Here is a 26,858-nt window from a genome sequence, read left to right on the forward strand (position 1 = left end):
TGGAAAATAGACAACATTCCTAGTTAGGAAGATGTCCCAACTATGTTCAACGACAAGGCTATAAGTACATATTAATCATCATTTAATTTTGTAATTGTTCCTTCAATATGCTTTTGTAATGGAATTTTGCATGTAACATATTAGGAATAAGTGAATGTAATTCAACTTTGATGGTTAAAGAAAATGAGGTAAATTGTTATTAACCTATCATGAAGTACCTTCACTCCATGAAAGTCAACACCAACACTTGATGGTCGTTGATTATTGGGTAAGATGTCATTCTGATCAAACATTCATTGTAAAAGATATAATAGATGACGATCTCATAGATATTAATGACATCTTGATAAATGATTGTTGCTTAGGCCTACTCCTTATGATGATTTGTGCATGTTCAACTTGAATTTTGACTCAATGCTCAATGACATATTTGTCCATGTATGCGAGATGTTGTTGACACATGAGTAAATAGTCAAGAGTCTCATGAAATAATTTAGGAGCAACTCAACCATCTGATCAGGATAGTTAAGTTCGCAGTTGTCAAACTTCTAAATGGTACTTCAAGATAAGATAATCATGGGCTTAAGAATAAGAACTTAGAAAACACATCACAGATATGAAAATGATTTCGAGAAGCTGATGATACATGTTTTCTATGAGATAAGGTGATAAGTTGGGATATAAAGATCTCATTAAACATATTCGAGGTTTAGATACCTATAAAGTGCATGTGTGGGATGTAGAGTTCTTGTAGATTGAGAGACATTTGAGATATGTTCTCTAAAAGCTCTTACGAGGAGATATTTGTGACATAGGCTTTTACCCATAAAGGAGGTTATGAAGGAGTTTGCCGATTAACATATACTATTGTGTAGGTCAAGATAGAAGGTCTATTAATATGTGTGTGAAGCTTGAAATGTCAGGACATAGAGAGTCTGTAAGTTGAAGCCTATAATAAGACATCTAAAAATTGTGAATCTATTAGTTGGTGACCACGGTAAGACGATTCAAAACATACATAACCTTTGAGATTGATTTATATGTTTAGGGTATCGAATAGAGATTGTTTTCACTAATGATAATGAAAGATAACTTGGACATGCGAGACATTCCATGTCGTCTAAGATAGAAGATGAAAATTAACCTTAAATGACAAGAAAGTTTATAAATAGGAATAGGTTAGACGATGAATGAGGAATGATAAGATTTGTTTGATTGTAGATAGATACTCTTATTTATTGGATATTTATCATTCACCCTTGTTTGTTTGATTTTGCAAGTGAAAGAAAAAAAAAACAAAAGTAATACTATTTATTCATTCAATAAAACTAATTGCACATAGTTTTGAATAAACGATTAAGTACATAGATGCAATGGCGGATTTAGAAATAAAATTTAAGGAAATCAAGATTAGAATAACACAAATAAATTTTAAATAAAAATAAACATAAATATTTATAATTTAATAAAAAATCATTAACTTATATATTTATAATTGTCCTCAACAAATTCATCTTTTAAAAGTATTGTAAAATGATTTTATCATCAATACTATCAAATACATCATTATCTATCTAAACAATTAGTGTTGGAATTGAATTGATCTAACTCGATGTCAAAAGTCGGCTTGGTTGAAATTCAGTTACTTCAAATTGAAGCCAAATTCAAGTAGAAATATTTGATTCGCTTTTCAAACGAAGCCAAAGAGCTAGAGGTATTTGCTATAAAAAATTCGAGTAAAACTCAAATTGAATTATTTTTGTATTGAAACCGAACTTGAACCAAGGGATTTTCAAATTTGGTTCAGTTTGTATCCACTTTTAGAAATAACTAAATTATCATTTAACCATTGATAAATTCATTAAACCACAAAACAATATATTCATACATTTTTTTCTATAATTTATTGGAATATTACAACGTGATTTTCTTTTGTTTTCCAAAGCAACTACAAGTGTATATAATTAGGTTTAAATCATAAAATTAGATCGAATTACTTAAAAATTACAATTTGATTTATAAAATAATTTGGTTTGGGTTGATGAATTTTTTAAAAACAATTTTCAATTTGCATTGCGAGTTTAGATGATTTTTAAATCGAACTAAACTATGGCCATATTTTTTAAAAATATATATATATTAATGCAACAATATTTAAGAGAATTTTTCAATAAACAATTAGGTATTTAATTTTTTTTTTCATTTTCTTTACTTTTATATTGAATATAAATTTCATATTTAATTTACACATTTATATTATGTTTTTGAAAACTATAATTAAATTATTTTTATTAAATAATATATATTTAGAATTGAATTATTTTAATAGGTTTAAACCGTAATCTAAATTGTACTAAATTGTATTTTTTTAATTTGGTTTAAAATATAAAATAGTTTGATTTGGTTTAAAAATTTTCAAAACCTTTTTTTCAATTTGGCTTGAAAAAGCCCTTAAGCCACACCAAACCGAACCATATACACCTCTAAAAGCAACCTCGACATAATTTCACTTTTACAGTGTACTATAAAAGTTGTTTTATTGAATTCTTTGACAGAGGTATGTTGAAATTTTTAACACTTCTGTTTTGAACTGAGTGAGTAAGAATAGAACACTTTTTCAAAATGGAAAAGGGCATATCATATTATATAATCGAAATTTGAAACTAGTATAAAAAGTAAATTTTAACTTTTGTAAACTTGAAACTAATATTAGGGGTAAATTTTAACTTTTGTAAACAAGAAAGTAAACAAGAAACTAATACAATTGAAACTAATATTATACAATGAAAAGAGTGGCTGGAAACTAATATTACACATTTATATATATATATTTATAGTACACAATTTGTTTATATAGATGATATGTCATCATGTGATTGAATGATTTTAAATTAAAGATAAAATAATATCAAATCACATGATAACAAATCATTTATATACCTAAATTGTGTACAAAAAAATGTATACGTATAATATTGTTTTTTTAAAAAAGTCAAAGGGACTGGTATATAGATGATATGTCATGTCATGGAAATGATCCCCCACCCACATAGCATTGCTCTTGTTCATTCATGAAGCCAGTCCATACTAAAATTTTTTTCCGGAACCTCAACATGAAGTTTTGGTATAGTCTCCTTCGTATCCTTCCACAGCAAAGCAACATCATCATCACAAATTACTTGACGTAAAGCCTTCAATGAGGCGGCAGACTGTGGTAGATTCCATATCCGTGGACATTCCCTCATGTCAATTTTTTCCAGCAATGCTAAATTACCAATCCCTTGAGGAAGACAAGTTAAGCTGACACAGTGAGAAATGTTGAGGTATTTCAAGCAGACCAACTCAGAAATGCCAGTTGGGAGAGTCTTAAGAACAAGGCTTGCATAGAGCCTCATAATTTCTACAGATTTCAGCTTGCCAATGTCAGCTGGCAATTCATGTAAACTGTGGCAGTTAGTGATAGTTAAACTCCTGAGTGACTGCAACTGGCAAACGCTTGGAGGCAGCTTTATTAGATCGTCACAGTGATCAATTGTGAGCTCCAAGAGATGAGGGAACATCTCGGGCAGGTCTATCATCGGCTGATCGAGAAAGGCATTAATTTTGCAGAGAACTAAAGACATTTTCCGCAAATTTCTTAGGCAAATAGTTGCCTCTGGTAATTGAGAAATTGAAAGTCTTTCAAGCCAAAGGCTTCTAAGGTTATCTAAATTTGAACAAACTGAAAAGTTGCGATGGGTAGAAGGAGACGAACTATGGTTTATTATTATTAGCGCCCTAAGCTTTTCCAGGCTCCTGATGAAGGGAGGCAAGAAGTACTCCTTAGAAGAGAAGTAGAGGAGTAGTACTTCTGCCTTGGGAAATTCCATGCGAAACCAATCCATTTCTCTCATTTCTCCTGCATAAAATTGTAACACATGAGCTAGTTTCAAGGGCACAATACCGTAGAATCAATGAACAATCCAAGTAATGGCATTTTAGTTGAACCGCAATCCAGAAAGAGTGGCATTTATACCTGTATGAATGGAAACAATCTGAGCATTGAATGGTTTATCGACATTACACTCCCATTCTTTAGGAAGCCCTCCGTCTCTTCTAGGCATAAGTAATCGTTTGCGGTCATTTATCTTGTCGCGATTATTCAAATGGAGAGCAAGATCTCTGAGAACGTCATGTTGAGTGACATACATCTCATGGTAAGCACTATATATATCTACAGCTCTGTTAAATTAAGCACATTAGGGCATCAAAGTTCAGAAAAAAACACCGCTAAGTAGTTCATAGAATCCTTGAATAAATACCTTGAATCTTTATCTAGGGTGAGAAGGTTTCTATCACAAAGCTCCGTAAGGATGGCATAAGCCTCGTCCTCGTCAATGCCATAGATCTCAAACCAGATATTAATGAGCACTTGCATTGGAATCTTTTTGTCTTCTGGAAAGGATCCCAAATCCAGGAAGCATTCCTTTACCTTCTCTGACAAGTCTTCAATACCTACTGCCATCCGATAAAGCAAGTCGGTTTCATGAGACTCACAAATAGGCTGTCCTCGTGATAACCTTTTTTGGGCACCTGCCCAATATTTTTCAGGCCGATCTCTCAGTGATGCTCCAATAACTTTAAGAGCCAGAGGCAGCCCCCTACACTCTTTTACAATCTGTTGAATAAATTTTTTCATAAGCATCAGCCACAGAAAAGAAGAAACCAGCTATGCAATTCAAGGTTGTATCATTCAATTTACCGAAAACTAGATAGTTCAATATTACCTCCTTGATCAAATTCTCATTTGCAGCTGGAGGAATGGTCTTTTGTCCAAAAGCAGAGTGGCAGAACAAGGATATTGATTCATCTTCTCTTAACAACTCTACTGCATAAACATCAGCGAGAACCGTTGGAAACTTGGTTCGGGAAACCACAAGTGTTTTGCAACCAGGAAGCCTACAAATAAGCTGCCGAAGCACTGCTAATGACCATACATCATCTAAGACCACCAAACTCCGAGATTCTGCTGTCCAAGGAACTTGTAGATTCCATGGTGGAACCAAAACATTTGATCCGACCTCACATCCTGATACAAAAGACCAAACCTTTGTCTTCAACAGCTCCACATTTGGAGATTTTGATACAGTAAGGAACAGAATTCTGTCGTTAAAGTAGCCTGAAAATGGAAATAACAAGCAGAGTCAATGTAATTTCCTTTAAACTGCAATCTTAAAGAGAAATTGCATAGAAAATCGAAGCATAGGAATTTACTTGTGACTTGAAAATCTCTGCAGACCTCAGCAGCAAGAGTGGTCTTCCCAGAGCCACCAATTCCCGAAATCCCTACAACACTCAAATCCTTCCGTCCAATTATCATTTCCTTCACTTTCTTTTTCCCTAAAGCAATTCCCACGCCTATTAAATTCCCAAAACTATCCTCCTCGCTTCTCTCCTCCTCCGTTTCCATTCTCATCATGGCGTCCTCAACCCACCCTCCAGCTTCAACACCATTCTTCATCGACTCAAGTCTCTGCTCAATCCTTCTTGTCGAACGCTCCAGCTGGTCAAACCTCTCCGTCGTTTGAAACCTGGAGTGATGAACATCAGCCAACACATGTGCTTGTATGGTACAGTTAAAGAATCCTGAAATTTTCTTCTCCAATTTATTCATCTTCCGAGATAATTGCAAGTTCCTGTACACATTCCAACGCTTTGCTTCGATAACCTTTTGACAGAGATCTAAACCATCTCGGAGAGTCTCGGACAGGCGGTCGAGCTGTACCTGGCGAAAACTGGAAAGCTCAACGCCAGAGTATTTGATTTCTTGGATGATGGGGAGGAGTCCATCTATGGTTTCTTTGAGGTGATCCGCACTGGATTTAAAGATAACGGCTTTTCGAGATATTGCTATCAACTGCTTTATGAGTTCGGTTGCGATCTCGCCCACGAAAAAGTCTGTTCCGGCCATGGTGGTGATTGACTGGTGTTTTTCTGATATGAAGGGGATGTGGCCAAGAAAACAAATGAGTAGAATTGAGAAGATTGAACTGGATGCTAGAAGTTGCTTCTGATCAGCGTTTAATCTACAATCAGAGAGTGCTTCGTTTGTTGGCTCTACATTCACAGCACATTCTGCTTCCCTAATGGTTTGGATATAATATTTTATTATTTTTATTCGTTTTTATATAATAAATTTTTTTTATAATATAAAAGATAATTTTATTAATAACTCTGTAAAAATATTATTAAATTAATTTTTATTTTTATTATAATTATATTTTTATTTATTTATTTTTAATAATAAAAATATTTTATTTTTAATTAATATGATTAATAATATAAAAAATATTTTAAAATAATTAATATAAAAGTACTTAAATAAAATAATATTTTAATATTCATTATTATATTTAAACAAACACAATAATTATTTATATTTGTCTATTTTTATTAAATTTTATCAAATATAATAATAATTTTTATTAAATTATTTTTATTAAATCAAACCCATCTAACATACAAAAGAAAAATAGCTTGCACACTGTTAAATATTAAATTAATCAATTGATAACAAATTATTATTTAATTAAATATTATTTAATTTTAATTTCAAATCAAATAATTACATAAATTTTATATATATATATATATATATATATATATATATATATATATATATATATAAAATTTTATTAATAAGGAAAAATATCCAATCAATGAAGACTAATGATAATTTTTCACATGAACTGAGATCAAATAATAATTTTTTGATTTTAAGTGTGAAAAGTTTTTTTTCACCCATAATTTACTTTTGAAAACAAAAACTATTGTATGGAAAATTAAAGAAAATTAAATTAAATATCCCTTTCTATATGGATTTAAGTAGAAATATTTCAAATTTTTTAAAATACTAATAATACTATCACTTTTATACAGATTTTATTCTTAGACCTTTTTCATATAATTTAAACTCTTACTCTTATTTTTATTTTTATTTAATATTTGAAACTGTGAGTTTATTTGAAAGAAAAAATTTATATTTTTAAATTTAAATTTAAAAAAATTAATTTGTCATAATAAAATATTTATATAAATATTAACTCAAAATTTAATTTATTTGTTAAATCAAATTTATATATTCAAAACAAAAATATCTAACATTAGTTAAGTTAGGGTTTTTGAATTTATATAATTAATTATATGGGTTAATTTTATAGTATTTTAAGTGAATTTATTAAAGATTTATATTAAAATAAATGTAAATTTGATTATTATTATTTTAGATATATTTTTTTCAAACAATTAATTTAATTTTTTATAATTAAATTCTGAAGAAGTGAACACTAAACGCGAATTCAATGTTTGCTCGCGGCGAACAATAATCGCGAAATTACGGTTCACGCGAGCGAACAACGGCTTCGTGATCACCGTTTATGTTGTGTTTTGCGAATCGCAAAATCACGCGGCTAGCAGTAATCGGGGAATCACTGTTCACGCGAGGGGACAGTGATCTCGAAATCACAAAGATAGATTGAAAAGGCCCCACGTGTGTTGTGTTTCGCGAATCGCGAAATCAAATAAAAAAGTATTTTAGTATTTTTATATTATTAGAATATTTTTGCTTTGTAGGAGAAATGGCTTAATTTTGAATACATCTCCGGAAAACAAATGGTCTTTCCCTTTTCTCCTTCCTTTCTTTTTATTTTCTTTTTTTTATAATATCTTCGTGTGTCTAGAGTCAAAGTCAACCACTAACAACACAAAAAGATGATTGAAAGATTGGCTTAAAAATAAGCACTTACCTACCAATAAACCCTAAAAATCAATTTTTGTAAAGAGCTGTTTGGATTATTATTTAGAAAAGATTTGATATTTGATCAACCATCAAACTCAAAAGAAAAGTTTAGAAAATAGGAACTTGATTCTTGGGAAATTTGGTTGTTGTGGTGAGAAATCATAATTGGATTTTATAAGATTAAGACTACAATTTGTTTATTGTAACTGAGAGAATTAAATATCTAATACAAATGAAATATATTATGTTATCATTAAAAAGAAAAAATTCAATAGATTATAAGGCGAATATCACCTCTCTTTAGGGGTGTTCAAAATTATTCATTAACTAAATTGAACTAATTTTTTAATAAAAATTTGAATTAAAAAAATAGGTTATTTAAAAAATTAATTTGGACACTAGTTCAAAAATATAGAAAAATCATATTTTTAATTCGATTACTGGTTTGTCTAATTTTCAAAACCAATTAAACGAACCGAATCGATTTTTAAAAAGTTGAATAAAAATTTAATAAAATATTGAATATATTTTCAAAAAAAATAAATAAAATATGATAATTTTTTTAATTTCAGTTCAAAAAATGGTTAACAGAAATTTGGTTTGATTAATTAGTATTTTTGGTTCGATTCAAAATCGATTAATCTTTAAATTCACTTAGTTTTGATTCATGATTTTTTTCAAATCAAAAATTCAATTTAATTCAAAAAATTGATAACCTTATCTAATTAAGCACCCCTACCTCTCATGTACATCAAGTTATAAAAAGACCACGTTAACCTGCAAGATTGGAAGATTCCACCTGCCACACCACTTTGTGGTGGAACTGATAAGTTGAGACCATAAAGGCAGAAAGGTCAAGATATTTGGGAAACTTTCATAGAAGAAGAGGAAGAAAGAAAATATTTTAGGAGACCTATTTGGATTGGAGCCTTCCTAAATATTGCAATTCTCATCCATTTTACACTCTTCCATCAAATAAATTGATGGGACCTTGCTTTGGAGTTTTGGTTTAAGTCGAACGGGTTGATGTCTGTTTTTAGTCTGGTGCTAGAGGTGAACCATTTTAAGTTGACATAACTTTTTATGTTACAGTTCAGCCAAGTATGGTGACTTGATTTCGATCTTTAAGGCATGCCCATTGGGGGATAATAACGAGAACATTACCAAGTTTGTCTTATTATATTTTTTGCATTTTGAACTACTAGTGGGTGTAAACAATATAAAGGTGAGTAGATGCCCTGATTAACACCACCACTCTTTGTTTTTTGCAAACATATGACATCGTATTGTAATTGGTGGAGGTTCATTATCTTTAATACCCAATCGAAAATACAATTTCAAACATGGTAAAAATTTTGTTTATTAAATTTGTAATTATCACTAAGGCAGATTCACTAAAATTATGCAAAATGCATATGAGTACTATTATACGAGTACTATTATATAACCCTTTATGTGGAAAATATTGTATGTCTCGTGTAACACTAGTTCTATAAAATATCATTAATCTTATGTTGTCTAATGTCAAATAATCCCTTATGTCATGAAATTTGATTTCATCAAATATAATATAATCTCTTAAGGCATTAAATTCGTATAATCTTCTAAGATGTAAAATTAATGAATTTGATTATTGGCTTAGATATGAGTCAAGCTAACTCACTTTTGAAAGTCAGTTCAACTTGGTGTAACTTGATTCGAATTCATTTTTTACGAACTCAAATTGAATAAGAATCATAAAATATAGCTCCTCTAAAAAACAAATCAAACTCATTTCAGATCAAATTTGGTTTGGTTTGACTCATGAACTAATAATCAGCTTAACTCAAACTAAGCTTAATCATGACTCATATGAACAAACTTAGATTTGTAATAGATGTGCTACAATCTCTCCACTTTCCAATGTTATTTATGATTTTTTTCTACTTTTTGAGACTCTCCACTTAACTTTCCAATAAAGAAATTTCTCTCTCCAACAAAGTAACATTTCTCAACCCACTAATATTATATACACAATTTTATATACAAATAATAATATGTTACCATATAATTAATAATTATTTTATCTTTAATTTTTAACTGTCTAATCACATGATGACATATTATTATTTGTGTACATAACACTACTTTTTCTCACAAGTAATACTATATGTACCTATTTTAGATATACAAATACATATATATTTATTTGTGTTATCATATGATTAGGTGTTACTTTATTTTTAATTCAAAATCGATCAATCACATGATAACACACATAAAATATGTACCTATTTATCTATTAAAAGTGAGCACACCTAATTTTATTGTTTTCTCACCCTCTCTCCACCACACTTTCTCTCTTCTCCACCATTTTCTTCCCATCATTTTCTTCCTTCTTCCTTCGTCACTTTCTCTCATAACTTTTTTTTCTTATGTCCTTCACACAAACAAGAAACAATAAAAAGAAGATAACACTAAACTTTGGTGTACTGATAAAAGAGATAGATAAAAATATATTTTTGTCTTAAATAAAGATTGTTTATCTTTGTTTCAGTCGAATATGGTCGGAGAGGTAAGAGAGAGACCACGAGGAAAGATAAAAAGGGAGAAAGGATGACTAACGTCTAGAGACAACTAATCTACATCAAACAGGAGAGAAATAAACCATAGGAGGGTAATTATTACTTTTTAAATTTTGGATTGGAAAAATTGTGAGATTTTTAAATTTAGAGAGGAAAATATAATAAAATTTAAAATTTTTATTAAATGATAATTTTATCTCTAATTATAACTAAAATTTTTAAAAGAAATTTGATTATAAGTGGGTGTTTGAGTTTTTAAAAATTAGAAGGTGAGAGATTGAGATTTCACTATACTTTAGGTGGTGGGAAAGGTTTTTGGCCTATTTTTGAAGGGTTCAGTTATAATTTAATGAAAAAGTCTGGTCAATGGAGCTTTGGCTTATCATTTGACGTTCCGTGGTTGATATTGATTGGATTTGTGAATTTAGTTGGGGAAATTCAATACCAATTAAACTACTCTAGGGAAATCGTGTTCCCCGGGTTTAACATAAACGACTGCACCAAAACATGAGAGCTGCCGATAGCCACCGCCTGCAAGTCAATCTTGACCCTATATAATTGTAAGGAGCAGGATGTGCCAACGACTCGATGGGCCCCACCCATCTCTCATCGTTGACGAACGAAATGACGAGTCTACCCCCATTTACTTTTAGTGGGCGAATAATTGCTAATGTAATTGGAGTCTGTCTGCCATCAACGTGGTGGGCACCGCCACTGACGCTGCTCTGCTGTCATGCATTATCGCGGGCTGTATACATTTTATCTGATGATAAAGCAATTGAGGCGTGGTGGTTTTTAGTGTAGAATACATCTTGTCGCTTATTCGCGAGAAAATGGGAGGTGACACAGAATAAATGGGCCAGTTTCATTGGTGATTGATTCTCCATAGATTCAGAACACTTTCCAGTTGTTTCTCTTCCTCATGTATTCCATTCATTTCAATGCATGATGCAAGGACTGAACAACATTTATTCGGCCATTCCCAGGAAAACAATCACTTAACAGACTAGACACTTGTATTTTCAGTTCTAGTAGTTTCTTTGTTAGCTTCGAAAATTCAATTATGCTAAATCCTGATTCATTGAAATCAATGAAGCTGAGTGTGAGTATCATATACAAAGTCTGTTTAGCTGGAAACCTGGACAATAAAAGCCTCAGTTATTATGAAGCAAGTGTTATTTATAGAGAGTATCATCATTAGGATAAAACATATCAGGGCATTGAAAATCTTCTTTCACACTATTACAAGCTAAACAGTTTTGAGTTTGAATCTCTGATTCAATCGTCAACTTCCCTTTAAGATAATATGCGCCTTCTTCATGGACGGCAACGTCAGCTGGCAATTCATGTAAGCTGTGGCAGTTAGTGGTACTTCTCCTGAGTGACCGCAACAGACGAGCTCGGAGGCAGCTTTATTAGATCATCACAGTGATGAATTGTAAGCTCCAAGAGGTGCGGGAACATCTTGAGCATGTCTATCATCAGCTGATCAACAAAGCCATTAATTTTGCAGAGAAATAAAGATATTTTCCACAAACTTAATAGTTGCCTCCGGTAATTGAACAACTGAAACACTTTCAAGCCGGAGGCATCCAAGGTTAGCTAAATTTGAACGAACTGAAAAGTTGCGATGCATAGCAGGGGACGAACTATGGGCTTTTCCATGCTCCTGAGGGAGGCCAGAAGTACTCCTTAGAAGAGAAGTTGAGGAGTAGCACTTCCTTGGGGAATTCCATGCTAAACCAATCCATTTCTCTCATTTCTCCTGCATTGTTACATTGTTAACACTTGAGCTAGTATCAAGGGCACATCACCGTAGAATCAATCAAGGTTTATTATACTGTTACCTTGGATGACCATCAAACTAATGGAATTTTAGTTGAAACACAATCTAGAAAGAGTGACATTTATACCTGTATGAATGGAAACAATCGAAGCATTGAATGGTTTATCGACATTATGCTCTCATTCTTTTGGAAGCTCTTCATCTCTTCTAGGCATAAGTAATCGTTTGCGCACATTTATCTTGTCACGATCATTCAAATGGAGAGCAAGATCTCTAAGAACGTCACGTTGAGTGGCATACATCTCATAGTAAGCACTATATATGTCTACAGCTCCGTTAAATTGAGCACATTAAGGCGTCAGAGTTCAGAAAACAACTCCAGGTAATTCATAGAATCCTTAAAAAAAAAATACCTTGAATCTTTAATAGGGTGAGAAGGTTTCTATCACAAAGCTCCGTAAGGATGGCAAAAGCCTCCTCCTCATCTATGTCATGGATCTCAACCCAGATATTGATAAGCACCCCCATTGGAATCTTTTTGTCTTCAGGAAAGGATCCCAAATCCAGGAAACATTCCTTGACATTCTCTGACAAGTCTTCAATACTTGTTGCCATCCGATAAAGCAAGTCGGTTTCATGAGACCCACACATAGGCTGTCCTCGTGATAACCTTTTATGGGCACTTGCCCAATATTTTTCAGACGGATCTCTCAGTGATGCTCCAATAACTTTAAAAGCCAGAGGCAGCCCTCTACACTCTTTTACAATCTGTTGAATAAATTTTTTCATAAGCATCAGCCACAGAGAAAAAGAAACCACCTATCCAGTTCAGGGTTGTATCATCCAATTTCCTGATAACTAGATAGTTCAATATTACCTCCTTGACCAAATTCTCATTTGCAGCCGGAGGAATGGTATTTTATCCAAAAGCAGAGTGGCAAAACAAGGATATTGATTCATCTTCTCTCAACAACTCAATGTCATAAACAGCATCGAGAACCGCTGGAAACTTGTTCTGGGAAACCACAAGTGTTTGACAACCCGAAAGCCTACAAATAAGCTGTTGAAGCACTGCTAATGACCACACATCATCTAACACCACCAAACTCCGAGATCCTACTTTCCAAGGAACTTGTAGATTCCATGGTGAAACAGAAACATTTGATCCAACATCACATCCGGATACGAAAGACCAAACCTTTGTCTTCAACAGCTGCAGATTTGGAGATTTTGATATAGTAAGGAACAGATTTCTGCTGTTGAAGTAGCGTGAAAATGGAAATAACAAGCTGAGTCAATGTAATTTCCTTACGAGAAAAATGCAATCTTAAAGAGAAAATCGAAGCATCATAAAAGAATCATGGTACTGCGTTTAAAGAAGAAAAAGGAATTTACTGGCGACTTGAATATCTCTGCAGACCTCATCGGCAAGAGTGGTCTTCCCGGAGCCACCAATGCCCAAAATCCCTACCACACTCCAAACCTCCCGTCCAATAACCATTTACTTCACTTTCTTTTTCCCTAACGCTATTTCCACGCCTATAAAATGCCAAGATTACCCTCCTCGCCTCTCTCCTCCTCCGTTTCCACTCTCATCGTGGCGTGCTCAACCCACCCTCCAGATCCCACACCAGTCTTCATCGACTCAAGTCTCTGCTCAATCCTTCTTGTCGAACGCTCCAGCTGATCAAACCTCTCCGTCGTCTGAAACCTGACGTGATGAACATCTGCCAAGACATGCGCTTGTATGGTACCGAGGAAGAATGTTGATATTTTCTTCTCCAATTGATTCATCTTCCGAGATAATTGCACGTTCTTGTACACATTCCAACGATTTGATTCGAGAACCTTTTGACAGAGATCTAAACCATCTCGGAGAGTCTCGGACAGGCGGTCGAGCTGTGCCTGGCGAAAACTGGAAAGTTCAACGCCAGAGTATTTTATTTCTTGGAGGATGGGGAGGAGTCCATCTATGGTTTCTTTGAGGTGATCCGCACTGGATTTAAAGATAAAGACTTTTCGAGATACTGTTATCAGCTGCTTTACCAGTTCGGTTGCGATCTCGCCCACGAATACGTCTGTTCCGGGCATGGTGTTGACTCGCTTTGGTGTTTTTCTGATAAGAAGGGGACGTGGCTAGGAAACAAGATGGAATTGGTACAGTATCCTAGAGAATGGAGAAGATTGAACTAGACGCTAGAAGTTGGCTTCGGATCAGTGTTCTCGTTTGCAGTAAGACGGTGGCGGGTTTCCTTACTCTTTAACAAAGGTGGTTTTTGTGAAGAAAGAAGACCGAAAGACTATGTCCAACCCGAACTCTATAATATGACAATTTCCCGTCCTCTGAGAAAATTTTCACGTTTTCCTTCCCATCATCCACGCAAGTTACGTAACGCAACAACAAAACAAGCAATGCATGGAAAAACAGAAAGGTATTTTCCCTTTTTTCTCTTGTTATTTTTTTGCTTTTTGAAGAACTTTCTCCTCCTTTTCCTCTTTTCTACTATATCACAAAGTCAACTACTAAACACTGAAAAAATCAACAAATAAAATCCAATAACACAAAGGTCTGATTGAAATTGCAATCTTAGAGATCTAGTACACGTGAAATACTTTTGCTGTTTTTATTTAAGTACGTTGGTGTAGAATATGGAAAGTGGAGGGTTTTCTGTATTTAAGGTGGAATTTTTTCATTTCCCTCTTATGTTATTGTTAATTTTGATATTAATATAAGTATAGTACAGGTATCTCATGTGTGAGAGAATTTGCATGTCAATGTCAAACTTCTAAGAGCAACGCCGTAGGAAGGAACTTTTCGAGGTCAGTTGATATTTTTTTTCTTTTAGGTTTAACTGATATATTGTGTTATTTAAAAAGTGTTTTTCTTTTTTTTAAATTTCGTTTCACTTACGGTTTCGCATTAATTTTTTCGTTTTTTAATTTGATTTAATTTTTATATTAATTGAAGCTTTGAATGTTTATTCAAATATCAACATCACTTCACAAGAAGAAGAACACCTCCCACCACAAGCCTCAAACGCAAAGCTAAGAGCTTTCATTTGTCACATCACTTTAAAGTGTAATTGACAATTAAAAGACTATAAAAACATAAAATCATGAAAAATTATCCTACAAAACCTACTTTGGAGTCTTCCTATATATTAAGAAAGAAATATTCAATACAATACTCATCCATTTCACACTTCTTTATCAAAGAAAGAAATATATTATATATAAAATAACTCTAAGAGGCTGTTTGATTTCAATTTTTTAAGAGAATCTTAATAATTTATTTTTTATTTTTTATTTAATTTATCAGTAATAAAATATTATAATAATCTTCTATTACCAATACTGATATAGCAGGTAATATAAGTGGTAATCTTGATTTTATTATAATTATATTATTATTTATTATTTTTTTAAGATAAAAATAAATTTATTTTTAATTAATATGACAAATAATATAAAAAATATTTTAAAATAATTATATTCAAAGACATTTAATTAAAATAATTTACTAATAATCTTTTATTATCTTTAACCAAACACAATAATTATTTATATTTACTAAATTTTATCAAACATAGTAATTATTTATACCTAATAATTTTCTAAGTAATCTATCTTTAAAGTAATCTTTCTATTTTGGTAATAAAATATTATCCAAACTAAACACCCTCTAATAGTAAAATGTCATATATCACCATTTTAATAAAATATCATATAACCCTGTATCAATAAATATGATATAACCTTGTATGTAATAAAATATTATATAACCCTCTACATCACCAAATATCATATTACCTTCTAAGATATAAAACATATTTTAACTCCCCAAAATATAAAGCTATGTCCACTGGACCATATCACCCCTACCCGATTGATTTTTTATATTTCAAGTATAATCAACCTTAAAATACAAGCAATCGCTAAGAAAGACAACAAACAAACCAAATATATAGTTAAAAACATGGATTCAAGGATTTTTATCATTAGATCTCGTCATTTCTAGAGAGGATTTGATAATAAGCTTTGGAAGTTTGAGTTGAATAATGAAAAAGTGTTAAGGTTTTCATGAGATTAAAACAGAGGACAAAATTGTCAAGAGTTGAATTCCTTGATTATATCTGCATAGAATTTGTTACAAGGCCAAAAGTCTATTTCCACTCAAAGTTTAATCTATTGAAAAATTTTACTTATCTATTAATTTTAATTTAATAATAATAAAAATATAACTTTTATTGTAATAAATAATATTTAAAAAAATCTAATTTCTCTAACTTAATTTCGAAAATAGAATTTTACCCCACGTTAGTTTTGAAGACTGACTATCTTTTGGTGGGCATTTTTTTTTTTTTTAAACTCAGTATAGCGGCCCTTATCTTTAGTAAGTGTGTTGTCGATTTTCTGTGCCATGTCGCGCACATTATATCTTTAAGCTTCGGGGACCCTTTTTAACTTCTGTAGTGTGTGTCTTCCGTTGTTCATCAAGAAAATGTAACGTTCATATCAAGATTTGCGTCCAACATATCCATAGTTTTGATCAGTTTTATCAAAAAAAGGAGATTTTCTTGGCTTCCCATCATCCGAACTACAGTTCTCAGGTTCTGGCTCGTTTGCCATATCTACTTTTTCTTATTGCTTGAACACTTCTTCTAATGTGTTTGTGTATTCGCAGACGTATTTAAGATAATTCACTGTATAGCGAGTCAAGGGGTGAACTTAGCAACTGGGTACCGGGGTTCGACCATGGTCACTCTATTGCAGTTTCAAGTTCAGAAAATATGCTCACGACCATTTCACCAATCCGGGATTGAGTAACACATCTGCAATTTTAAATCTTGGACACTCTCACAAGAACACCACCAATCTCCCATAGATGGAAGCAGGTCTCTAAAAGTCTCCTACATATCCAAAAATTTGAACAATTTCTGAATTGATCTCTTTGTTAAAACAACGCCTTCACCGAAATTGAGAAACCTTTTAATCATTGCGGTTGCAAGATCAATGAATAATCTTTCAGATATAGATGGATATTCAGAGAAGACTGAGTCCGAAAGCTTGCGTTTTCTAGGTAAAAGAACCATGTAACAGATCGTCTTAATCGCGGCCTGTCATCTACTTTAACGAGATCACCCAGAGGAAGAGAGTGCTGAAAAACAATGAAGAGTACAATGTTCGAAATAAATAACCAGTAAAAATGGTTACCCAAAAAAAAATATGGCACAATTGTTTAAAGGACGAGAGAAAACTATCTGAATCTGAATAAATAAAAAAGCTGATAGGAAAAAGTGAAAGAACGGGATTAAAATTTTATTTTTTAATATTAATTAGTACAATAATAATTATATTCTTATTATTAATCGATTTTATTTATAATAATAATTTTTAGGTATTTAAATTTGTTAAATTTTTTTAATAAAGAATTTCACCTAAATTAAGTTGGTTCTTTGAGAGTGAATCAAGAATCAATTAAGCCAAATAAGATAAATTTTAAATTTAATGATTGATTTTATAATTATTTATTCAAGTAAATTGATAAATTTTTTAAAATTAAAAAAAATAATGGATTAAATCTGGGATGGGAGTAAGTCTTCAGGGCCTGTTAAAATAATATACACCAAAAAATTTAGCATTTTTTTTTTCCAGTATTGTTACCTGTCAGATTATTGTCGATATAAGACATTAAATAAATTTGATGAGGCGAGTTGGCATACTTTAATGAAAAAAGTCTGGTCAATGGTGCATTGGCTTATCATGTCACGTTGGATTTGTTCATTTAGTGGGGAAGATTGAATATAAATGAGTAAGATTAATATTATGTGGATAATTTTTATGAATAATTATATATATAAATAATAATATATTATTATATAATTAATTATTAAAGGTTAAAAATAAAATAATATTTAATTATATAATATATATAATATTAAATTATTAAGGTCAAAAGACTTATTTTTATTTAAGGTATAATAAAATTTTAAATTTTTATTTTTTAATTTTTAAAAATCTAAATATTTATTTATAATTAAATTTTTATTAAAAATCTCAATTAGAATTAGGGGTAAAAGCTTTGTTTACTTAAAAAAATTAAAATTTTATCATATTTTTCTTTTATATTTAAAAACTTATATTTTCTTTTTAACATAAAGTTTGAAAAATGACAAAAATTATTTTAGAATATGTTCTTTTTTCTCTACATCGATTTCTCCTTCTCCAACTGTCGATTGTTCTCCCTCTTTCCTTATCTCTCTCTTCGGTCTCTCTCCCTTGCTTCTTCGATCGAAGACAAGACAAACAACCTTTATCTTCAATCAAAGATAGTCGGAGAGGTAAGAAAGAGATAAAAGGGAGAGAGGATGACCGACAGTTGGATAAGGATAAATCGATTTCAGAAGAAGAGAAACAAGTCTGAGGAGGTTTTGTTACTTTTTAAACTTTAGTTGAGAGAAAATATAAGTTATTAAATATGGAGAAGAAAATATAACAAAATTTTAATTTTTTTAATAAATAATAGTTTTATTTTTATCTTTAACTGAAATTTTTAATAAAAATTTAGTTATAAATAAATGTTTAAATTTTAAAAAATTAAAGAGTAAGAGTTTGATATGTCATTATATCTTGGGTGGAAATAAGTCTTTTGGCCAATTATTAATTATGGAAACCGTTTTCCCCGGTTTTAACCTAAACAACTACACAAAACCATGAGCGCTGCCAATAGCCACCGGCTGCAGGTCAATGTTGACCCTAAGTAATCGCAAGATGAACCCAACCCCTGTGGTTGACGAACGAAATGACGAGTCTACCCCCATTAACTTCTAGTGGGCGAATAATTGGTAATGGAATTGGAGTCTATCCCCCGTCAACTTTGTGGGCACTGCCACACACTATTTTGCTATCATGCATCTCAGCAAAACTCTGAGAACGCACTTCTTAATTTTTTTCAAAAAAAAAAAGAGATATATTGAATTTTAATTTATCTTGAAGGCCAAAGGACTTATTCCGATACAGTATTTTTTAAATTTTTTATCTATTAATTTTAAAAATTTTAAATATTTATTTATAAATAATTAAAATTAATCAAATTTTAAAAATAAAATTGTTATTTACTTAGTGATATGTTAAAAATAAGAAAATATTATCTATTTCTCTTTTAAACTTAGAAAACTATCAATTTATTCTCAAAATTAAATATAAAAAAATTGTATTTTCCTTCTTAGGGCTTTAATCGTGTCATTTCTTCTTTGGTTGAAACCGTCTTCATCCTTTCTTCTCTCACTATCACTAATGACAAAGAAATGCCGATACACGATATAAAGCTAACAAAGTGAAAAAATTTAATCATCTTCGTCCAACTATAGAGACAAAGAGTCTCGTCAAACAATTTTCGTCTGACGAAAACACATAACATTACTTGAAGACTGTGGCAGAGAGACTGGGAGAGTGAACTCCTATGGCCAGGAAGTTGTTCTTTGTTAGAGAAAGGGAGATTAAAACCCTAGAAGAAAATTTGTCACTTTTTAAATCTTTGGTGGGGGTGAAAAGAGAATTGTTATATTTTTAAACCTAAGAAAAAATATAATAATTTTTTTGTTTTTTAAATATTTTTATTAAATGACAATTTTATCGTAACAGTAATTATAAAAATTAACAAATGTGTAAGTGTTTGAGATTTTTAAAGTTAATAAGAAAAAATTTGAAAAAACACTAAACTTTAAGTGAAAATAAGTTTATCATTAATTTAAAATCAATAATTAATGTTTGTTAAAAATATGTGTATATAATTTTATTGTATTAGTATATTGCTGAATTTAGTTAAATTTTAATTACATAATGACATAAAATTTGGATATACATAATCCCTTCTCGATTCAGGTTAATTAGTCATTGAATCTCCATAGATTCAGATCACTTTTTAGTTGTTTCTCTTTCTCATGAATTCCATTCATTTCAATGCATAATCCAAGGACTGAACAGCATTTACTTGGCCCTTTCCAGAAAAACAATCACTGACAGACCAAACAATTGAACTTTCACCTCGAATAGTTCCTCTGTTAACTTCGAAAATCCAACCATTCTAAATCCTGATTTATTGAAATCAATGAAGCTGGGTGTAAGTATCATATACAAAGTCTGTTTACCTGGAAACTTGGACAGTGAAACCTCAGTTTGCAATAGCATGAAGCATTGAAAATCTTCTTTCACCCTATTATAAACTGACCAGCTTTAGTTTCAATCCCAGATCCAATCTTCAACTTCTTTTCAAGATAATACGCGCCTCCTTAGTGGATTGTTCCGATTCTGCTAACGGATGACAATGCCTAGGGCTGGCATCCTTTCAAGTTTCAATCTTTCTACTTCTTAGGTCCCAACTGAGGAAATTGTTGAGCTGATGGCAGAAAACTGAGAAAATTCTTAGATGGAAAGGCTCTCTGCACCTGGTATCTATGGTGAAGTAGGTCAAAACTAGTGAAAAATACCTTGTCCACAAAATAATAATGCTACATTTATAAGAGTAAATATCACAATTTTAAATCTACAAAAATGATCTATCAGCACATTAATACTAAAATGATGTGATGAATAATATAGCAATAATGATACGATGTTAAAATGAATAAATGATATAACCATCCTACATCACCAATAACTTAGGACAAAAAATTAGAATATAAGAATGTTTAATTATAGTTGCTCTATCAAAAAATTAGAAAAATACAAACAAACAAAAAGAGAGGATTGTATCTATTTCTCCACCTACAGATCATGAAAGGGCAGTAAAGCATATCGGAATAAATGGTTTGTAGGTAAAGCATACCCCTAACCCATTTTGGTTTTTGAAACCATTAAGAATGAGGCAACCTTGTACATTTTTTCTTATGCACCACAAACATGGCCCGCATAAGAATTCTTGGCTCAACTACCAGAAGAATTACTAATATTTGATAGCACAAAATCCAACACAGTAATTCTATGTTTGGTAGACCTCTGTCACTGTGATGTGTAGCTGGGACCTATGCAACCAAATACGTCCCCTTCCAGCATGCAGCCATGAGTCAGATCTCAAAAACTGACTTCAATTTCCTCTGCCCTTTCCTCCTCTAGTTTTTAAGTCCCACAAACTTATTCTTTGCCATCATAAACCCACATGGAAACACAAGAATGAGAACCTGTATGACTCTGTAGTCCTTGTTCTGCCATCTTTGAATCAAGCAACTGAAGTTGTTTTTTGATCCATGGCGGATCATTTGGTTCCAACCATAGAGCTTCACGGGTATCCTTGTGCTTAAAATCAGGCATTCGTGGAGATAACTTATTTTTCCTGTTATCCCACCATTCATATGGGTTGGAGAAGTACAACTGCCACAAATAATATTTATTTGCTTCCATATCAATATCAGCTTCACCTAGATTTATTAAAAGAGGAAGGATCAGAACATAGATGGGCAGAAAGACAAAAAACACTTAAAAAGTGATTGGCAATTCATGAAGCTATAGAGCTTTTTGTTTATTGGTAATGACACATGGTAAAACAAAACTACAAGGTTAAGTGCTCAACCACAGCTTAACCGAACATTCTTTTCATCCCTTTATCAACTACTATTGACCCAGTTCAGTGATCGGGGCCAATCTGGGGGTGATTAATAAAATTTGCAACCGAAAGAATAACTTTAGTGTCTAAAGTTTCCATTATTGTATTTCTATTTCCTCAGTCGTACAAACTACAGACGCAAGCCAAACAAACTCCAGACCATTTAGCTAAGATCTAACATGATTAAACACATAAAAATTCCATAAGAATAATGTTAATCATAAAAAATTTTGCATATAAATTGATATGCCAATTGCTTTAAGACAACTATGTTAGTAATCAGATCACTACAGCTGCCACATAATTACAGTAAAAATTTTGTAAACAAATTTGTAGGAATAATATTTATTTAACCCATAATTACTATCATAATCATCTTACAACAAACTTTATTCAACCAGAGCTTGTGTTGGCCACATAAACCTTCTATTGACTACATTAAACATTAAAATATTGATTAAAGCTTTGAGTATACACTAACTCAGCAAAGCTTAACCAGTTTCCAGACAAAAACGAAACTGACACAGAGCAAAATATACATTAAAAAAAATAAAAACTTTACCTTCTCCTGATTTTGATTCCTCAGATTCTGGGCAGGAGACACCTTGACCATGTCTTTGAACATAATTCAGATCTTTTACGATCACCTACAATAATACAAGCAAAATTAATACGAGTCCATGTTTTTCAGATTTAAAAAAAAAAAGTAATCAGCTCTGTGAACCTTGTAACATAAAATGGGTTTCCCATTCTGATCAATCTTTGTGTAAGACTCTAAATGTCCCGAAACATAAATAAAATCATTTCGCTTCAGATTTTTTTTACACACTTCTGCTATGTCACCTCTCATGTTTAGTATTATCCTGCTCAAACATTGCAAATGATAATCAATGAGTAACAGACTACCAAACAATGCATCCATGCTTATATAAAAAACGAAAGCAAACATAAAACCAGAATTATACTGTTTAAGTTCATACGCTGCAATTACATTGTTAAATTAAAATGAACTGATTTTCTTAGTTCACGGTGGTGGCAATTTTTCAAATGTAAAATTAATTCGTTGATTTTTTTTAATAATGATCAATAACAAGTTCTTCAATATAAAAAGAAGAAATAAGCTTGCCTAAGCCCTCCATTCGAATAAGGAGAAGGGACAACGTGAAGACAGGTGTAAGCGACACAGCCAGAATCATTGGGTTTACGCGGAAATTCTTCAGGGGGATAACCCACTAATCCAATAAGGCTAACACAGTTATGCAACTCCGGTTGCCACCGTATCGTCGTTGGACGCTGACATTTGAGCGCGTGTCGGTAAACGGCGCTACCGCCTTCCGCTTCATCCGAGAAACAGCTAGAAAATTTAGGGTGCGCAGCCGAAGATGATGAGAAAGGCGCTGGTCTTTGGAAAGAAAATCGGGATAGAGTTCTGAATAGGAGTCCGACACGACCCGGGATCATGAATTCAGCGGGCAATGGAATTTTGCCGCCCGACTTTGAGGGGAAGGTGAGACTAAATATGTTTAACACTTCTTATTCCAAAATTAACCTTTTTATCGGTCAAAAGGACACACCTAAGGAATAGTGTAATCCCATTTATACCTGTCAATTTTTTAAACTTTAAAATCCTATTAATAAGCTAATTTTTGTTAAAAAATTTAGTTAGAATTAGAGATAAAATTGTTATTTTGATAATAATATTAAAAATATATATAATTTATTAATTTTTAAAAACTAATAATTTCACCTCTAATTAAAGTTTTCTAGTTTTGAAAAAGTCGTATTCCCCTCCCCCCCTAAAAAACCTAAGGTTTTCTTATCACTTTTCTCTAGTGATATCTCTAGCCACTGACGACCTTTATGAAACTTTCTAACCCATCTCCAACCACCACCTTCTTCTGGATTAGATGAATCTAGACGATCTAGTCAATGACGATGTCATCCAGATGAAGCATCATATGGTGACGCATTTGTTGTCTAGACAAAGCATTGACCAGACTAAGATTGTCTGGTCAAAACTTCATCTAGACGATGAAGGTGTCATCTAGACAATGCCTTTATCGTTCAAACTATTTGGATTCATCTAATCCAGACAAAGATGCTGGTCGGAGATAGGTTAGAGAGTTTCATGGAGATCACTATTGGCTGGAGATATCGTCAAAGAGGAGAGGAAACAAAACCCTAGGTTTTTTTGGGGGGAAGGGGAATGCAACTTTTTAAAACTGAAAAACTTTAATCAGAGGTGAAATTGTTAGTTTTTGTTGAGAATAATTAAATATATCATGATCAAATTTTATTAATTTTGTAAATAAAAATTTGCGTACCCAGAATAATTTTCAATGAAGTTTCTTCGAATACGGCATGAGGTGTTAACGTTAATGTATTTCCATAAACATCATTTGCTCACGTATTGCTTTTCATCTTTGGGAGACATGATCTGTGTATTTGTGTTGGGTGGAGAATTCTTTTGATGAAAGAAAATAACGTTATTACTCTTGAGAGGCAGTTAGAACTGTATATAATAGTCTAATTGTCAATTATTAACCACTAATGACTGCCCTTTGGTAGTTAATAAAATCGGATTGGGTTGATCCATTATGGGTGGATCTGGATCCAATAGTTTTTAAAAATTGGGGATTAAATAAATGAATTATATATATGTTAATATTATTGTCAAAATGATAATTTTACTCCTAGCTTTAATTGAAAATTTTAACAGATATCGGCTCATAGGTGGGACTTTGAGTTTTTGTAAGTTGACAGATATCAATTGTGGATTACACTATACTTTAGGTGGAAATAAGTCTTTTGACATTTTTATTGTTTTGTAGAAACCCACTTTTATAATTCCATTAGAGGCCAAAAGACTTGTTCCCACCAAAGGTTAAGTGTAATTCTAAACTCATACATTCTAATTTTAAAAAACTCAAACTCCCACTCATAAGCAAATTATGTTAAAAAACTTAGTTAAAGTTAAAGATAAAACCATCATTTTAATAAAAAATTTAAAAAATGAAAGTTTTATTATATTTTTCCCCTCTCAGTTTGAAAATTAACAAAATTTTTCATTACCCAAAGTTTGAAAAGTGGCAATTTCTCCTTTGGGTTTGGGAACTGTCATCAGAGACTACAAAGTTTGACGTCTCTGACCGCATTGACTCTTACTCTTGGCTTATCTCCTCTTGCCAATCAAATCCCACTCACCGACGAAAACAAAATCATCTTCATCTGAGTGTCTTTGTCTGAGACAAAGACATTCTTAGATGAAAACATCATTTTTCTCTGAGATCTCAAATGAAGATGACATCTTGTTCTCGAAAAAGACAAAATAGTCTTCATCCAAGATAAAGACACTTTAACAAAAATGATTTTGTCTTTGTCGGAGGAAATAAGTGTCATTAGTAAGTGAGAACAAATCGACAAGAGGAGATAAGTCAGGAGGGAGAGGCAACAACGTCGTCTCCGATGATGGTTTCAAACCCTAAAGAAAAATTATTATTTTTCAAATTTTAGATAAAAGAACATTATTAGATTTTCAAACTGAAAGAGAAAAATTAATTTTTATTAAATAACGATTTTACTCTTAATTTTAACTGAGTTTTTTAACAGAATTTTACTTATTAATAAAAATTCGAGGATATAAGTTTGAGATTACACTTAACCTTAAGTGGGAACAAGTTTTTTTGACCTTTTTTTATTTGAGACTTTCAACTTTAACTTAATCTAAAGCAAATTAGAGTTAAAATTTTCCTACCATAATCCAATATAATGTTCACATTGACCACACACAATCCAATTTAACTAAAATTTGTCTACAGTCATACTTTCTTAAATGTTTTTAACATCGAATTTTCCTTCCCTAAATCCTAATATTAACAAAACAAACCGCAAATATTGGCAAACGACTTAAAAATATTGTATATTAAATACCTAAATACTTTTTTAGAAATGAAATCTTATTCTCACAATTAAAAAATAAAATAAACTTCTTAATTAAAAATTAATAATAATCAAAATATTAATTACCAAAGAAAATAATTAAAATAATTACAATTATATATAATATATAAAGATTTTTAATTATTGTTGGTACTTGTGATTCAATATTTATTCAGTCTTTTAATAAAAAACCATATTATAATAAGATTTTTCTATGCATTCAAGTTAATTTGATTTAATTTCCATTTTGAAAACTCAAACGATTATTTCCATTTTAATATAAAAACAAATATATATTTGCATCATTTTGAAAACTCAAACAATTTTTTATATATTAAGTATTATTAAAATTTTTATTAGAGTTAAAAATAAAATCATCATTTATCAATATATTAAAAAATATATAATTTTATCTCATTTTTTCTTAGATTTTAAAAACTCTTATTTCACTCTAATCGTAATTTTAAAGTATAACTTTTTTCCCAAATTCTTAGGATTTTCTCTTCTCTTCTCTTTGATGACGATGACAGTGGCCACCATCATCTCCATCTTTAACTCAACTATGTTCTTCCTCAATTATCTTTGTGGACAAAGACAAAGCGATATAATCAATAATTCAAGGAGATGTAAACTCGTTAAGTTGACTTCCTTCAGTTTTTTATTGGTAACTACAGTTAATGTCAGGGAAGAGAAACGTGTAAAAATATTCATTATTTGAGTAAGATTGTATCTCTAGGGTTAAGTCAATTATATTGGATTAAATCAATTATACTAAATTGATAAAATTTTAGACTTAATTATTGATTTTATAATTATTATATTAAACAAATGAATAAATTAATCTTAAAATATTATCATTAAAATTTGAATTTTTTTTACTTTGTCAAAAGTATGACCCTATAGCTCAACTTATGATTGCTCGTGGTATCCATTTAGTCTCTCTTGTTTATCACACGACTTTTATGTTGACAAACTAAAAGTACATATAAGATTAGATACGATTTAAATTGACTTAACTCAGTTTAGTTTGATTTAAATTAATTGAAAAATTCGGTTCATTTTTTAAATCAAGTAGAACTCGAGTTAACAAATATTTGATTTGATTAAGTTTAAATTTATAATTCAAATCAGTAGTTTAAATTTGTAACTTAATTTAATTTAAATTCTTAGTTTTAATTAATTTAAATTTAT

General features: G+C 31.3%; 2 protein-coding genes, 1 long non-coding RNA gene and 1 pseudogene across 5 annotated transcripts; 1 reads left to right on the plus strand and 3 right to left on the minus strand.

The window, feature by feature from the left end:
- Positions 1–2,520: 2,520 nt before the first annotated feature.
- On the minus strand, positions 2,521–6,134 carry LOC123229777 (probable disease resistance protein At4g33300). Its single transcript, XM_044655725.1, has 5 exons — positions 5,254–6,134; positions 4,767–5,158; positions 4,302–4,657; positions 4,016–4,221; positions 2,521–3,898 (listed from the first exon to the last, which is right to left on the minus strand). Exons 1-5 carry the CDS (start codon positions 5,948–5,950, stop codon positions 3,066–3,068), a joined length of 2,484 nt encoding a protein of 827 aa, XP_044511660.1. The 5' UTR covers positions 5,951–6,134; the 3' UTR covers positions 2,521–3,065.
- Positions 6,135–11,480: 5,346 nt separating this feature from the next.
- LOC123229778 lies at positions 11,481–14,790 on the minus strand (annotated as a pseudogene).
- On the plus strand, positions 14,442–17,096 carry LOC123229779. The gene is made up of 3 exons (XR_006504938.1): positions 14,442–14,559; positions 14,872–14,947; positions 16,812–17,096. It is a non-coding gene; the product is annotated as an uncharacterized LOC123229779 (long non-coding RNA).
- A 2,948-nt stretch (positions 17,097–20,044) lies between these two features.
- LOC123228805 (protein OSB1, mitochondrial-like) lies at positions 20,045–23,245 on the minus strand. Of its 3 annotated transcripts, none has more exons than XR_006504751.1 (5): positions 22,855–23,245; positions 22,453–22,591; positions 22,291–22,375; positions 20,955–21,543; positions 20,045–20,574 (listed from the first exon to the last, which is right to left on the minus strand). XR_006504751.1 is itself a non-coding variant. In XM_044654251.1 (4 exons), the coding sequence occupies exons 1-4, from the start codon at positions 23,187–23,189 to the stop codon at positions 21,260–21,262; spliced, it is 843 nt and encodes a 280-aa protein (XP_044510186.1). In that variant the 5' UTR covers positions 23,190–23,245; the 3' UTR covers positions 20,726–21,259. The 3 variants fall into 3 exon arrangements, 1 of the variants encoding a protein (XP_044510186.1); XR_006504750.1 differs by having other exon boundaries at positions 20,045–20,581; XM_044654251.1 differs by lacking the exon at positions 20,045–20,574 and having other exon boundaries at positions 20,726–21,543.
- Positions 23,246–26,858: the final 3,613 nt, after the last annotated feature.

Source organism: Mangifera indica, chromosome 11 (assembly GCF_011075055.1).
Source record: "Mangifera indica cultivar Alphonso chromosome 11, CATAS_Mindica_2.1, whole genome shotgun sequence".
In the NCBI taxonomy this organism is placed as follows: domain Eukaryota; kingdom Viridiplantae; phylum Streptophyta; class Magnoliopsida; order Sapindales; family Anacardiaceae; genus Mangifera; species Mangifera indica.

What these genes read in the sequence shown, in the direction of transcription:
- LOC123228805 (XM_044654251.1), bottom strand. Translation starts at nt 23,189, where the DNA reads ATGATCCCGGGTCGTGTCGGACTCCTATTCAGAACTCTATCCCGATTT. An exon ending in TATTCGAATGGAGGGCTTAG is followed by an intron (nt 22,592 to 22,854) that starts GCAAGCTTATTT and finishes ATGTTTGAGCAG; the next exon opens with GATAATACTAAACATGAGAG. An exon ending in GGAATCAAAATCAGGAGAAG is followed by an intron (nt 21,544 to 22,290) that starts GTAAAGTTTTTA and finishes TAATAAATCTAG; the next exon opens with GTGAAGCTGATATTGATATG.
- LOC123229777 (XM_044655725.1), bottom strand. Translation starts at nt 5,950, where the DNA reads ATGGCCGGAACAGACTTTTTCGTGGGCGAGATCGCAACCGAACTCATA. An exon ending in CAGAGATTTTCAAGTCACAA is followed by an intron (nt 5,159 to 5,253) that starts GTAAATTCCTAT and finishes TTCCATTTTCAG; the next exon opens with GCTACTTTAACGACAGAATT. An exon ending in ATGAGAATTTGATCAAGGAG is followed by an intron (nt 4,658 to 4,766) that starts GTAATATTGAAC and finishes TTTATTCAACAG; the next exon opens with ATTGTAAAAGAGTGTAGGGG.